Raw genomic sequence first — 13,146 nt, forward strand, 5'->3', positions numbered from 1 at the left:
ACCAGGAGCCTCTGGTTTCTTGTGGAAGTATGAGCTCCACAGAGGTCAGAGAGTTATCTGATGTCCAAGCTAATTAAAAGCTTGACAGAGATGATCAGTAAGTATGCCAGGTGGTATGAATTAGGTTAGGGGTTTTCATCCACCCCTTTGTTTCTTCCCAGGGCCCCTGAACTGTCATATGGTAATAACAACTTGCCAGTGACCTGGGTTAATTTTAGAACAATGACCCTATCCCAGTATCCTACCGCATACTCCTTAGAAAAATTGATTAAGAATTAAAGAAATGTATTTTTAAACTATTACTTTAAAAAAACAGGAGGGCAGATTCTGTTACATATAAAGTGGGCAATTTCTTTTAAATTACTGTGTGGGTTTTGGCTTCTCCACATAACTTATCTGCAGGTGTTTAAATACCCTCTTGTAATCCTGTAAGGCATGAGTCTCTGCTGTGAAAATGGTGATGGTGGAAATGTTCCTGTTGCCTAGTGCGTCTTGGAAGCTTTCAGGGTATGGCACTGGCTGACATCCACGCAGGTAGCATAGAAAACTACAGAAATACAAGTGGCCTTTCTGCTTCAGTATCCAGCTTTACTGGAATTACTTAAGTTTTCAGGTTGACATTTGCATGGGTTAACAGGTAGAGCCTGAGAGCTGTGTTGGCAGTCATAGAGTATCTTCAAAGACAGAAGATAAAGTGACTTTCCATTCATTATTGATTTATATTATTCCTTTTATTTTCAGTGGAACAAACATGATTCTTAGCTATACTACCGCCAAGGTTGTTCCAGCCCAGAAATAAAGAACAATTCATTCTTTTCAAAATATCTCTTATTCTTTTTTTTTCAATACTTAACAAGAGCTGTAGCTTTATCAGGGTGGGCACTCTCCTGGTGCAGGTCACAGACCTTCCATGTATTAGAAGTCGGTTTTATGTGTTGTTGAGGCTAACGTATTTCATCCTCTGGTGACAATGCTTATGGTGATGAGCTCCCCCACACTAAGGGAGGTGCTCAGAGGACAGGCCTACAAACTTCCATCAGCAGACCTATCCTTGAAGCCTTTTCAGCTTCATAGGATTTATGAGTTTATATTTCATGCGCATGGCCCTCAAAAACCCAGGGTCATCTCCATGCCACAGTGAGGCATGTTGAGGGGAGAGCTTTAGTGGAATAATTCTTTTTTAAACAAAATTAATCAAAAAATTCAACCTAAATTTATTAAGTACCTGCAATATGTGGAGCATGGTATCAAGTATTTCTCCCTTGCACCCTCACCCCAACCTCTTTATCCCTTTCAGGTGCTTTGGAGAATTAAAAGGTTCAATGCCTTGATAAATGTGACCTTGGGAACAGCGATGAATGCCACTTAATCACATTGGGCAAATCCAAGATAAATTTTTTTTGTTTTAAAAGGTTAATTGACACATTGACACATTGACACATACTTGGCAAGAGAGGTAGAAAACTATATCATGTTCTTATTTATAATATCACACAATTGATTCTTGATCATTATAACTGTAAGGTTTCAGGCCTGGGAAGTAAGACTAGTGAATAGAACATTATCTTGGGTAGTCATACTGATTTGACTTTTTTTGCTTTGGTTTCTCTTCCCCTCTTCCACCCCTGTAATCTGTAGGTATCCAACTGGTTTGGCAACAAGAGAATCAGGTACAAGAAGAATATAGGGAAGTTTCAGGAAGAAGCCAATCTCTATGCTGCAAAAACAGCAGTGACCGCTGCACATGCTGTGGCTGCAGCAGTCCAGAATAATCAGACGAATTCACCCACTACACCAAATTCTGGTAGGTATTGAGAATTTCTCTCTCCTATCTGGTACAGGAAGCTTTATAACATACAACACACAAAGCAGAGCAGGGAAGAATGGTCACATGTGGATGTGTGGTGAATTCTCTTCAATACTCAAATGCTTATCTAGTCTGTAGAGGCAGCCTGGGATAATGGAAGGAACACCCTAGACTTTAGGTTAGGACCTGGGTACTAGTTCTGGCTGTTCCTTAAACTTAACTCTGTGACCTTGGGCAAGTCACTTGTCATCTCTGGGCCCTAATTTTCATATTTGTAAAATTAAGGTGTTAGAACAGATAGTCTCCTAGTCAGTTGACTTCTCTGGACCTCAGTTTTCTCATCTATAAAATGAGAGGATTGGACTAAATGATCTGAGGTCTTTTCCCATTTTAATTTCTGATTCTATGAATGAATGACCCCCCAAATTTGACTACATATTATTACAATTTTGTAAAGGCATGTGTAAATCAATTTATCTATAATGAAAACTTTACTTTTTGTTGGAAGAGTCTCAGGGATTTTTTTTCTTAGACATTTCAGTAAAAGTCTTTTTATTCAATAAGCAAACAAGCCAAGTTCCATCTCTAATTGTTGTTTTATTTATTGTTCAACATATCACTTTAAGGGTTAACAATGAACTCTTGAAAGCATGAAATATCAGAGATGGAAAATGTACATGTTGCTGGCTGCTTAATGCAATTGAGAATAGAGTTTATTGCAAGCACTTTGTACATAACATAACTAAGTACTGTTGTTGTTTAGTTGTTTTTCAGTTTTGTCTGACTCATCATGAGTTTTCTTGAGGTTTTCTTGGCAAAGATACTGGACTGGTTTGTCATTTCCTTCTCCAGCTCATTTTACACATGAGGAAATGGAAGCCAACAAGGTTAAGTGACTTGCTTACCCAGGGTCACACAACTACTATCTGAGGCCAGATTTGAACTCAGGAAGATGAGTCTTCCTAACTCCAGGCCTGGTCCTCTTTCCACTGTGCCACCTAGCTGCCCAAAAATATGGTCCTGCTAATTTTACAATTCCATTACATTTTGCCCACTTCAACTTCTTTTACTCACATACCATTTTTGTAGTGTGAATAATAATAATCAAGGATTTAAAGTTGGGGGTATTATTAATATCAATAATAATATCTGACATTTCTCAAGAACTTTATAGTTATGATGTGTTTTACTTTCATGATCTCAGTTGATCTGCATACCAACTCTAAGGTTAGATAGCACAAATACTCTTTGGCCCATATGATGAAGAAACAGAGGCTCCAGAGGTGGAGTATCTTACCCAAGGTACCACACCTATTAAGTGGTAGAGTAGACCTGGACTCAAGTCTTTTGACTGGTTCTTTCCACATTTCTTCTCCATTAGTGCAGCCGCACTGGAATCACACTGCAGCAAAGTTTAGGCCAAAACTGTAAAGTTCACAAAGATGTGAACTTTACAGTGGGGTAAAGAACATTTAAAAATTGTGGCAAACCTAAATAAAAATGAAAGACATCCTAGTACCCCAATAACAAATTGACTTAATTGGCAATTAAGGATCATTACCTTCCTAAGGAGACCTTTTAAATATACACACAAAAGTAAAAGTTCAGAGTATTTTTTAATGGGACATGAACATTGTGACTCTCTAGGGGAAAGTTAAAATAGAACTTGTTGTTAAAATCGAACTTCAAACAAATTTTTCTTCTCTGGGTAATTGTCCACCATGATAGTTAATGATGTTGAAGGGCCTTTTTAAATAATTAACTTATGGGCATAGAAAGAAAGGAAAGTTCCAGGACAATGACGGCTGTATTTTGTATTTAACATTACCCATTAATAGGACTGGATTCAAAAGCAAGGCCTTCAAGTGGTTATCTTTCTCTCATAGCACCTGAACCCATGCAGGTGCTCTCCATTCTCTTAGATTTTGATACATTTATGTTATGCACAACCTTTTCCTTTTCTGCCTCCTCTCCCTGTTCTCAATTCTCTTGCCTCTAGATCTTTGGGGGTTATGTGTGTAGCTCTCTGTTATTCAGCTACTTAACTCTTTCCTTTCTAGGTTCTTCTGGTTCTTTTAACCTCCCAAATTCTGGGGACATGTTCATGAACATGCAGAGTCTGAATGGGGATTCTTACCAAGGGTCCCAAGTCGGAGCCAATGTGCAATCACAGGTAGGAGAAGTGCCCTCCAACTAGAGCCTTTCTATCAGGGTAGGGTTTGGGCTCAAAACTCCACCTTACTCTGGCTCCACTGAAACATTCTGTACTTCTCTGCAGAACCTATACTTTCTATTTCTTAATGTGACCTAATAATAATAGCTCCCATTTCTATAACGCTTTATGGTTGAAAAAGCGCTTTCCTCACAACCACCCTGTGAGGTAGGGAGTGCAAGGATTATTATTCCCATTTCACAGATGAGGAACCTAAGGCTCAGTTCCTAAAATCACATAGCTACTAAGTGTCGGAGCCCTAACAACCCCAGTATATAATTTAATGAGAATTCAAATAAACAGTGATTTTTGAAGATTCAAACCTGACAAACTTTGTGAATGCATTCGGCTCTGGCTTGAGCTCATGGCAGGGGGGGATTGGTGCCTCTTACTTTTGTAGTTAAATTTGAGAGAACTGTTGGGTTTCCTTTTTTTAAAACATGATGTTTCATTGTCCTTTTTTTTTTTTAAGTCAGAACCACAAAAACCTGAGCTGCCAAAGTATTTTCCATTCTCAACACAACTGCCTACCATATTGGTTCAAATATAGGCCACCCCTAAATATAAAACATATCCCTAAGAGGACATCTCTTTGAAAGGAAAAAAAAATTCTATAGGTAAACATTGAAAAATAATCACACAAAATTTATCTTAAAATATACTGTTAAGAGTTGAGTCTTTTAAAAATATTTTTCAAATGCAATAAAGATGGTTTTTTTTAATCGTTATTGCTTTATTTGTCTTTGTCAATTTGGTTATTGTTTGGTATATACTGATTTTAGCATGATTATAGGCTACACTCAGGAATTGTATGATTCAGATTTGGGAAAAGAGTGTAGCCTATATTTGGACCGATAAGGTATTTAATACATCTATTGTGTGTGTGATCATGTGCACAAACTCACATTCATAAAGAGGTTTTCAGCCACGCCCAAATGGTTGCTGTTGACCACATTGAGTGGAACCTACCATTTGCATTGCCACAAAGGTGTAACTGTTTTGCTGGCATGAGCAAACAAAGATGTGAGTTTAAATATGCAAGGAATTGTTGAAATTCTGCCAGTCATTTTTGATTGATAAATTTGTCTTTCATAGAGGATGCTAAACCCTTATGGCACACATAATTCAAAATGTTTCCTTTTGTAAGTGATGATCTTTTAATAGATTTGGGATGATGAATTCTGTTTCATCTCACAGGTGGATACCCTCCGTCATGTTATCAATCAGACGGGAGGCTACAGTGATGGCCTGGGAGGAAATTCACTGTATAGTCCACATAATTTAAATGTGAGTACCCTTGGGAGCATTATTTGGAAGAGCCATAGGCATTGTCAGACAAACACAGTGACAACTAAATGGCCCCTGGGCTTGCTGCTCACTTATTTAGTATTTGTAATGGAGGAAAAAACCTCCCCTCCCCACCCCCATCCCTTTCCTTGTGATGAAGGATTTAACATGTGAAGGAAAAGTTGTGGATTTTTCTTATTTGGAGGCTCTTCCGATGAACCGAGGCCAAAGGAGATGAGACCCTGGATATTGTTAAGATGCTTACTAGACTCCAAACACCCATTGACATTTGTAATTTATAGGTTCTTTACTGAAGGTCAGCATATTATAAATTCTTTTATGTTCATTGTGCTCTTTTCCAGGTAGGTGGCATAGCTCATGCTATATTTTTAGATTCAAGCAGGAGAAGCATTGTGAACTCAGAGAATGTTAAAGCTGAATGAGGCCTTAGAACATAGAATATTACAACATAGGTTATTAAACATACAGAGCTGGAAAACACGTTAGAGATCAGGTGGTTTAACCCCTTATTTACCAGAAGAGGAAACTGACCCATACAAAAGTGACTTATCCAAGGTCACATAGCTAATTCTCAAAACATGGAAAAAATTGTATTACCGAAGTTTTATCTGACAATAGAGAATTCCATTCTTATGAGACAGCTGAATAAAGGATCAGCCGATAGCATGAAATTCATTTTAAATTTCCATTGGCTTAGCAGGTTTTAGGGAGAAATAATTTTAACATTTCAAAATGTGACATAGTTGGAATTTTTAGCTGGAAGAAACCTTAGAGATGAACTCTGATGTCTAGAAAAGTTGGTGACTTGCCCAAGGTCATAAAGCTAGTAAGAATTTAAATATAGAATTTGAACCCAAATCTTCTGAGTCCAAATCCATTGTTTTTTTCTACTGTATCATATTGTTTCTCGATTCTTCCTACTCCAAGGCTTTAAATTTGAGGAAGGAAGGAAGGAAGGAAGAAAGGAAGGAGCAAGCAACAGATACAGAAACAGACACGTAGAGAAGCCTTTCTTTTTTCCTCCCTCTCATAAACTTGACAACATCACGTAATTCAGCATTCTCTGTCATTCCCTGTTTCAACCCCACATACACCCACAATTTTTGGGCAAATGGATCATCAGGTATTGCTAAGAGGGACTGGAGAGAAGTGTCAGAGAGCCTGAAATGGTAGAGGACATGAAGTACTCAGGATACAGCTTTTTATCCTGGCTCTGATACTTCTTGGCTGGATGACTATAGGGAAATCCCTCTTTGAACCTCGGTTTCTTCATCTATAAAATGGGGAAAATAATTCCACTAGCTACCTCACAGGGCTGTTTTGAGGATAACACCTTGTCAATCTCAAAGCACTAGATAAATATGAGTTGTTGTTATTGTCAGTGAGAGAGTTGGAAAGATTCTCCCTTTTTAAGGCTTCTGCTTGACAGAAGAGTAAATATTAATGATTTTTAAAGTGATTGAGGATGTTCAATTGGAAAGAGAAAAAAAATGTACTATTAAATACTCCAATCTTTTACACTGGAAATGTCAAATCTTTCTTTTTGGGGTTTATAAATAACTCATAATAACCCACAACAAACCATATAAAAAGCCTTTTAGTTGCATTTCTCCTTTTTCATTTAAGCATTTTGAAATGCTTCAGAGAATTTGCGATATCCTTATCAACATGATAAAATATGAAACTGTGATTGCCTGCAGCATTTTACAGACATGAATTCCATCTTCACTGATGAGGCTTGATAAGGCGCTGTTGTATAATACAGTGCATAATCTCAAACCACCAGAGTAAGGATTAATTTATTTTGAAAAAAAGAATGCATGCTGACAACCTCTCCTCCAGCTGCTAAGCTGGGTAAAAATATTGTACATTTGTTGTTTATAAATTTGGATAAAAGAGGAATGATGTTTACTTCAGATGGAATATCTTTAGACTTTTATCTGCACAAGAGGCTTTCTGTTTCTAAGTCGATTTTCAGACCTTGAAAAAAACAACTTACCTCCTATATTGGGAAGAACATTTTTTATAATCCAAATGGATGTGCAGAGCTTTGGAGATATTTAAAGCATCATTGTGATTCTGGGGGTGGGGACAGGGAGTGTGAAAGGGGAGGATATTTCTAGTTTTGTTTTGTGTTCAAACATAAGATGGTTCTGCAGCCGGCTTGGAAATTCTCTTTCCATTTGATACTATTAAGCTCCATGTGGGTTATTTGCAATTGTCTCTCTTATGGGGGAAGGAAAGGTGCTTTATAGGATCATGGGAGTTAGAGTTAGTAGGGACCTAAAGGCCCCAAACCCTTTGTTTTCTGAATGATGCAACCGAAGCCCAGAGTTGATTGAAGAGCTGGGATATGAAACCAGGAGTCTCCTGACTCCAAATTCAGGGATCTTTTACAGGCTTATTCTACTTATTACTATTAGTTGATTCTTGAAAAAAAATAACTTTAAGCACTAAGGACAAGGGAATGGAGTTGGATTTGGATCCATGGTAATGTTGGGCTCAAGAACTAGCTCAGTTCCTCTCAAAATGCTGTGATAGTAAGGTTTTGCAATGGTCTGAATTTAGGTTATACTGTGTTAATAACACTATTGAACAGTGTTGGTCAGGGCAATGTTATATAATGTATGTTTAGAAGGGTTTGATAATTAATCAGGAGACAGAGAACTCCTTAGAATGATTCCTGAAGGAAGAAATAATAGCATTCTTATTTCAGTAGTACAATGCCATGAGAGAGCCAGTTAAATTTCTGTTATCCCCATTTTGGAGACAAAGAAACTGAGTCCTAGAGAAGTGAATTGCCTATGACCACACATTTAAGAAGGATCAGCTGGTATTCAAACCCAGGCTTTCTGACATCAAGTGTGCTATACCATGCCATGTAGGAAAAGAGTTCCTATACAAAATATAATATGAAAGCAGTACAATCTAGACCCAAGTTGGGTCAAAAACCTTGGCAAATCCATCAGCTCCTGGATAGTTTGAATTTTTGAGAATGCATCTTTTTTTTAAAATATATGCAAACTGGAATTTGGAGCAGTGGGGTTGTTTTGGTAGCAAGCCACACCTATAGTGTATTAGTACCTACTAACCTTTGGTGCATTGGCAAGCCTGTGTTCTGGGGGTAGTGTTGTTGCAAAGGCTAGTCTGTGCCCTAAGCATTTGGAGTCTGCCTGGCTCACCCTTGTCTCTCTAGAAAGGGCTGCCCCGTCACTTCCACTCAGTGTTCCCCAACTCATAAGCCCAGCACCTCCCTCTTCTTGACTGACATAAAAATATGTAGCGACAAGCTGTCTGCCACAGCAGAAATTTGATCAGACATTGATTTCAGCAATTGCCTCTATAGGCCAAGACATAAGGCAAATTTGTTTCTGAGCACTGTTATTGCTGATGCAGGTTGGATGCAAGAAGGGCCAGCGGCATGTGGAGACATGTAGTAACATCCAAAATGGGAGCTACATTTATAGATAATTGGAAAACAGATCTGAATGGTGTGTGTTTCTCCACAGTTCATGCATTTTTATTCTAGAGGATCCAATTTGGAGGGAAATTCTGGCCTACATTCACAAGAGGTTATAGCGGGTGGCTGTCAGACATGCCCAGAAAGGATGCTGAACTTTTTCTATAGGAAGGGGAATTAGGTTTGAAGTTTAGGCTTCCTAGAGATCAGAGCTTTGTTCACATGTTGTCCAAGCTAAAGCTCTCATTAATAGCTCACATTTTTATAGTGCTTTACAGTTCACAAAGCTCTTGATAGATCACAAATTCATGTGATCTTCACGTTTAGCCTAGAAAGCATGTATAATTGTCCCCCTTTTATTGCATTAGAAAATGAGGTCTTAGAAGGTAAAGGTGATTTACCCATGGTCACTCTGTTAGGAAGTCGAAGAACTGGAATATGAACCTAGATCTTCTAACTCCAAATCTAGTGCTTTTTTTTTTTCCACACGAGCAGAGAGGGGCTTTATGGGTCATCTGAACCAGCCTTCTCATGAAGAAACTGAGGCCTATTGAGGTAAAATGACTCGCCCAAAGTCACCCAGGTAGTAAGCAGCAGAGGCAAGCTTTGAGCACAAGCTGCATCATCATCATCTTCATAATAATTAATAATAATAATAATAATAATAGTTAGCATTTGCATAGCACTTTAGGGTTTATAAAATGCTTTACAAGTTTTATCTCAATTTACGCTCATAACAACCCAATGAGGTTGGTGTTATTCTTATCTTCATTTTACAGATGAGGAAACTAAGGTAGACAAAGGTTAAATGACTTGCCCAGGGCCATGCTAGCTATACGTATCTGAGGCCAGATTTGAACTCGGGTCATCCTGACCCCAGGTCCAGTGTTCTATCTAAAATTTTGATTAAATCCAGTGCTTGTCTTGCTGCACTACAAGCTTGCTTTCCTTACTACTCCTTCTTAGATTTCTTTGAGAATTATTTTATTTTGAACAGCAATCTAACCACCAACAATTGGCAGCTGGTGGATTCCTGCCGACAGTTGTGTGGCAGAGTCCCTTCTCCAACTTGTTAGTTTATCACCAAATCATCACATGGTGGAATGGCCATGTTTTGTGGACATCTGGTCTCAACATAATTCCACATTCTACAAAGTCCTGCCTGCCAGCAAATGCTTCAGAAAATACCTGTTACTAAAGCAGCTGATGTAAGATACTGGTGTCTCAGGATGAACACTAGATCTGATTCACAGGTCTCAGGGTCAGATCCTACTGCTTATTGTCCGATGTTAGACTCATCACTTAATGTCTCAATCCCAGGACCCTCATTCATAAAATCTGGGTGTTACTCTATGACAACAGCTAACATCTCAATAGGGCTTTATGATATGCCTTCCTCCCAACAACCCCATGAGGCAGAAGCAGGGCAAGTGTGATCCTTCACATTTTACAGGGGGGGAAATAGAGTCTGAGAGGAGAGGTCAAGTGAACTCAGCCAGTAAGAGTGAGTGCCTATGGCAGGGTCTGAAGCCAGGTCTCTTTATTCTAAGCCTTGTGACTTCCTGCTCCAACGTGTCACAGGGCCTACATGGGCTAACTCTAAGGTCCCTTCCAGTTCCAAATGTATAAGCTTCCAACTTGGCAGGGGGTTGGGCAGTGGTAGGAACAAAATTAATATGTGAAAGTATATGAGCTGAACCTTTGTTTCCTATTCCAGGCTAATGGAGGCTGGCAAGACGCAACAACTCCATCTTCTGTGACTTCCCCTACTGAAGGCCCAGGAAGTGTGCACTCTGATACCTCTAACTAATCTCCTAGCAACACTTTTTCCCTGAGCTGATCTGCTTTGATAAGTGCATTCAGAGCAATAGGAGGAAAAGGAAAGAGTTGTTTTTTTGTTTTCGTTTTTGGTAGCCCACCATCTACAGCTTTACTGTAAAACCTTGTCTTATTAGAGAACTTGGGAACCATGTTTTTTAAGGATTCATAATCATTTGTATTTATACTTAAAAATACACAATATTAAAAAGCACTTTATCCAATTAGGCCAAGACTTAGCATTATTGACAGCCCTGTAGCTATTTTATTCTAATTTATTATCAATTGTTTTCACGTGAATGGTTTCACAGTTGCCAATTACTTGACCTTAAGAGTAAAAATTCAATATAAGTTTAACCTCAATAGTGGGAGCAGACACAGATATACATACACCTCACTGAAATTTACCTTCGGGCATATTCCCATCAGAAAACCGAACTGAATCACAGAGTTCCATCATATTTCATCTTTTCATATTTCTTAGAAAGCTGGAATAAAGAGACTGTTCGGTTATTGCAGTAAACGATGGTTGTGTTTCAGAATTTTTCCTCGTCACATTTTTGTTGTGATCTCTTCCTTTATAATTTGATCAGAGACTGGTAGCATCTTTTCTCTCTCTGAAAGCATCAGTGCCCAGAGTCTACTCTGTAATTTAATCATGGATGTAGATTGTTCTAAGAGGTTGCTGCTTAGTTTTGTGAAAGCTGAGATCTGGGGGTTTTACAGTATGAGCCAGGCGCTGCACACTGACTTGTCAAGATTTGCTACTTCCTCTTGGCAACAAAAAGGCACCGTTATATGGAGTGTTGTATATAGTGTAGCAAAAGAGTATTTATACATCTCACCAATCAAAACACAGCTTTATTACCTCATGCGAACTCATACAAACCAATAGAATTTCAACATGTTCTGTAGCTTAGAGTGCTCACTTACTACCTCTGAACAATACTCACGCTGTAGTTTGTCTTTCTTATCTTTTTGCATCTTGTAATTAACTCTTTGTTTCCCTTCATGAAATGTAATGTACATTATAATCTTTTCACACACACACACACACACACACACACACCAAAACAAAAAACAAAATCAGGGTTGCATTTGCAACTTAAAAAAAAAACCTAACGTGGGAACATTGGGTCTTAATTTAACATGGAATCAGTGAAACTGTTGTAAATACTGAGAAACATTTTGAATGTTCTTCATCTTGTTACTAATCCACGCAAAAAAAAATTGTGATGCATACAGATTTCAGTATTCAGTACTGTATATTTCACCCTGTGTAACGGGGCCCCCTATCCTTTTTCTCTTTTGTATTGTATGCGATTCTGAACCTGATTGAGTCATGGAAATAATTTGTGGCAGTGATTCTAATGTATTAAAAAAATGTTTCGTGTTACTTTCTAACTGGATTACACCCTGGATTGAAAAAGTCTTCCTTGTGGTAGTTATATGTAGTTTCAAACATGAATAAACTTTTTGCTTTCATGAACAAATGTTGCTATAATTTCTTACTGTTCAATTTGAAGCCATTAGCTGAAATTACTGTCATCCACAAAACATGGGGAAGAGTTATCCTAACGGGGATTATGCATCTTTTTAAATACAAAGAGTAATTGGCTGATTCTTACCTTACAAGCAACTTTGAAATAATCAATCAACGAGTACTTTTTAAGAGCCTATCCTGGGCCAGCGTTGTTCCAGGTGCTGGGTATACAAATATAATTCTCACCTCAAAAAGAACTTACGTTCTAATGGGGGACATAAGTATATAGAGAATATTGTAGACTAGTAAAGCTTAGCAATTATCTGATCTAATGACCTCACTGTATAAATAAAGAAACTGAGTCAGGGAAAGATTCAATGACTTACTGATTTTTGATAGAGTCAAAAGTAGGAGCTAGGTTTCCTAACTCAGACCTGTAAGCTTTCCATTACACCAAGCTTGCCTCTAGTTTTAAAGATTTAACCATGGTCTCTCCAGCTTTGTCTCTTCAGTGTGGTCAGTCTAGTGATGATAGACTGTTTAAGAGCAGGCAGTGTCAAGTATAAAAATCTGAAAAAGAAAAGTATTTGGTGTCATTGAAAAAAAAAAGACCATTACCAACAAAGCCCCACATATTTTCTTTTAAGCTGACTTTATTAAATCTTATGAAATATAAAATCAACTAAAAACTAATTAGATTTTAAATTATATTTCTTTTAAAATGTTTAGAACTCACATATACATTCCTGTTGCTGACTTCTAAATCTTTATAATAGAAGAGAGGTCAATAACAGGTAATTGGCCTAGTTACTATATCTCAAGGAAATTGACTCACAGGAAATCAGATTAATGTTAATCAGTTGCAGTAAATTGTCTATGATAAATAGAACTGTTTGACTATTTCAGTTAGTGTATCTAGGCAAAGCCAGATGAAGAACCACTGTTACCATTAATCTCTAAGCAGTTATTCTGTGAGAGTAAACTTTATAAAATAGATTATTCTCTGAACTGTTTTCCTAATGTGGGCTTGTGACTTGCCTGTAAGAATCTCTACAATG

The 13,146-nt window shown here is 37.9% G+C and overlaps 1 protein-coding gene across 2 annotated transcripts in view; it reads left to right on the forward strand.

Annotated features, from left to right (window-relative positions):
• LOC114047058 (pre-B-cell leukemia transcription factor 3) overlaps positions 1–12,062 on the forward strand; it is a 300,024-nt gene extending 287,962 nt beyond the window's left edge. The window contains exons 6-9 of one of the 2 annotated variants that reach the window (XM_027867748.1): positions 1,639–1,804; positions 3,868–3,980; positions 5,217–5,306; positions 10,505–12,062. In XM_027867748.1, coding sequence (XP_027723549.1) covers positions 1,639–1,804; positions 3,868–3,980; positions 5,217–5,306; positions 10,505–10,597 — 462 coding nt within the window. In that variant the 3' untranslated portion in view covers positions 10,598–12,062. The remainder of the gene's footprint in view (positions 1–1,638; positions 1,805–3,867; positions 3,981–5,216; positions 5,307–10,504) is intronic. The other variant, XM_027867749.1, reaches the window with a different exon arrangement.
• Positions 12,063–13,146: the final 1,084 nt, after the last annotated feature.

The sequence above is a fragment of the Vombatus ursinus genome, unplaced genomic scaffold (genome assembly GCF_900497805.2).
Source record: "Vombatus ursinus unplaced genomic scaffold, bare-nosed wombat genome assembly UNPS02014786.1, whole genome shotgun sequence".
Lineage (NCBI taxonomy): Eukaryota > Metazoa > Chordata > Mammalia > Diprotodontia > Vombatidae > Vombatus > Vombatus ursinus.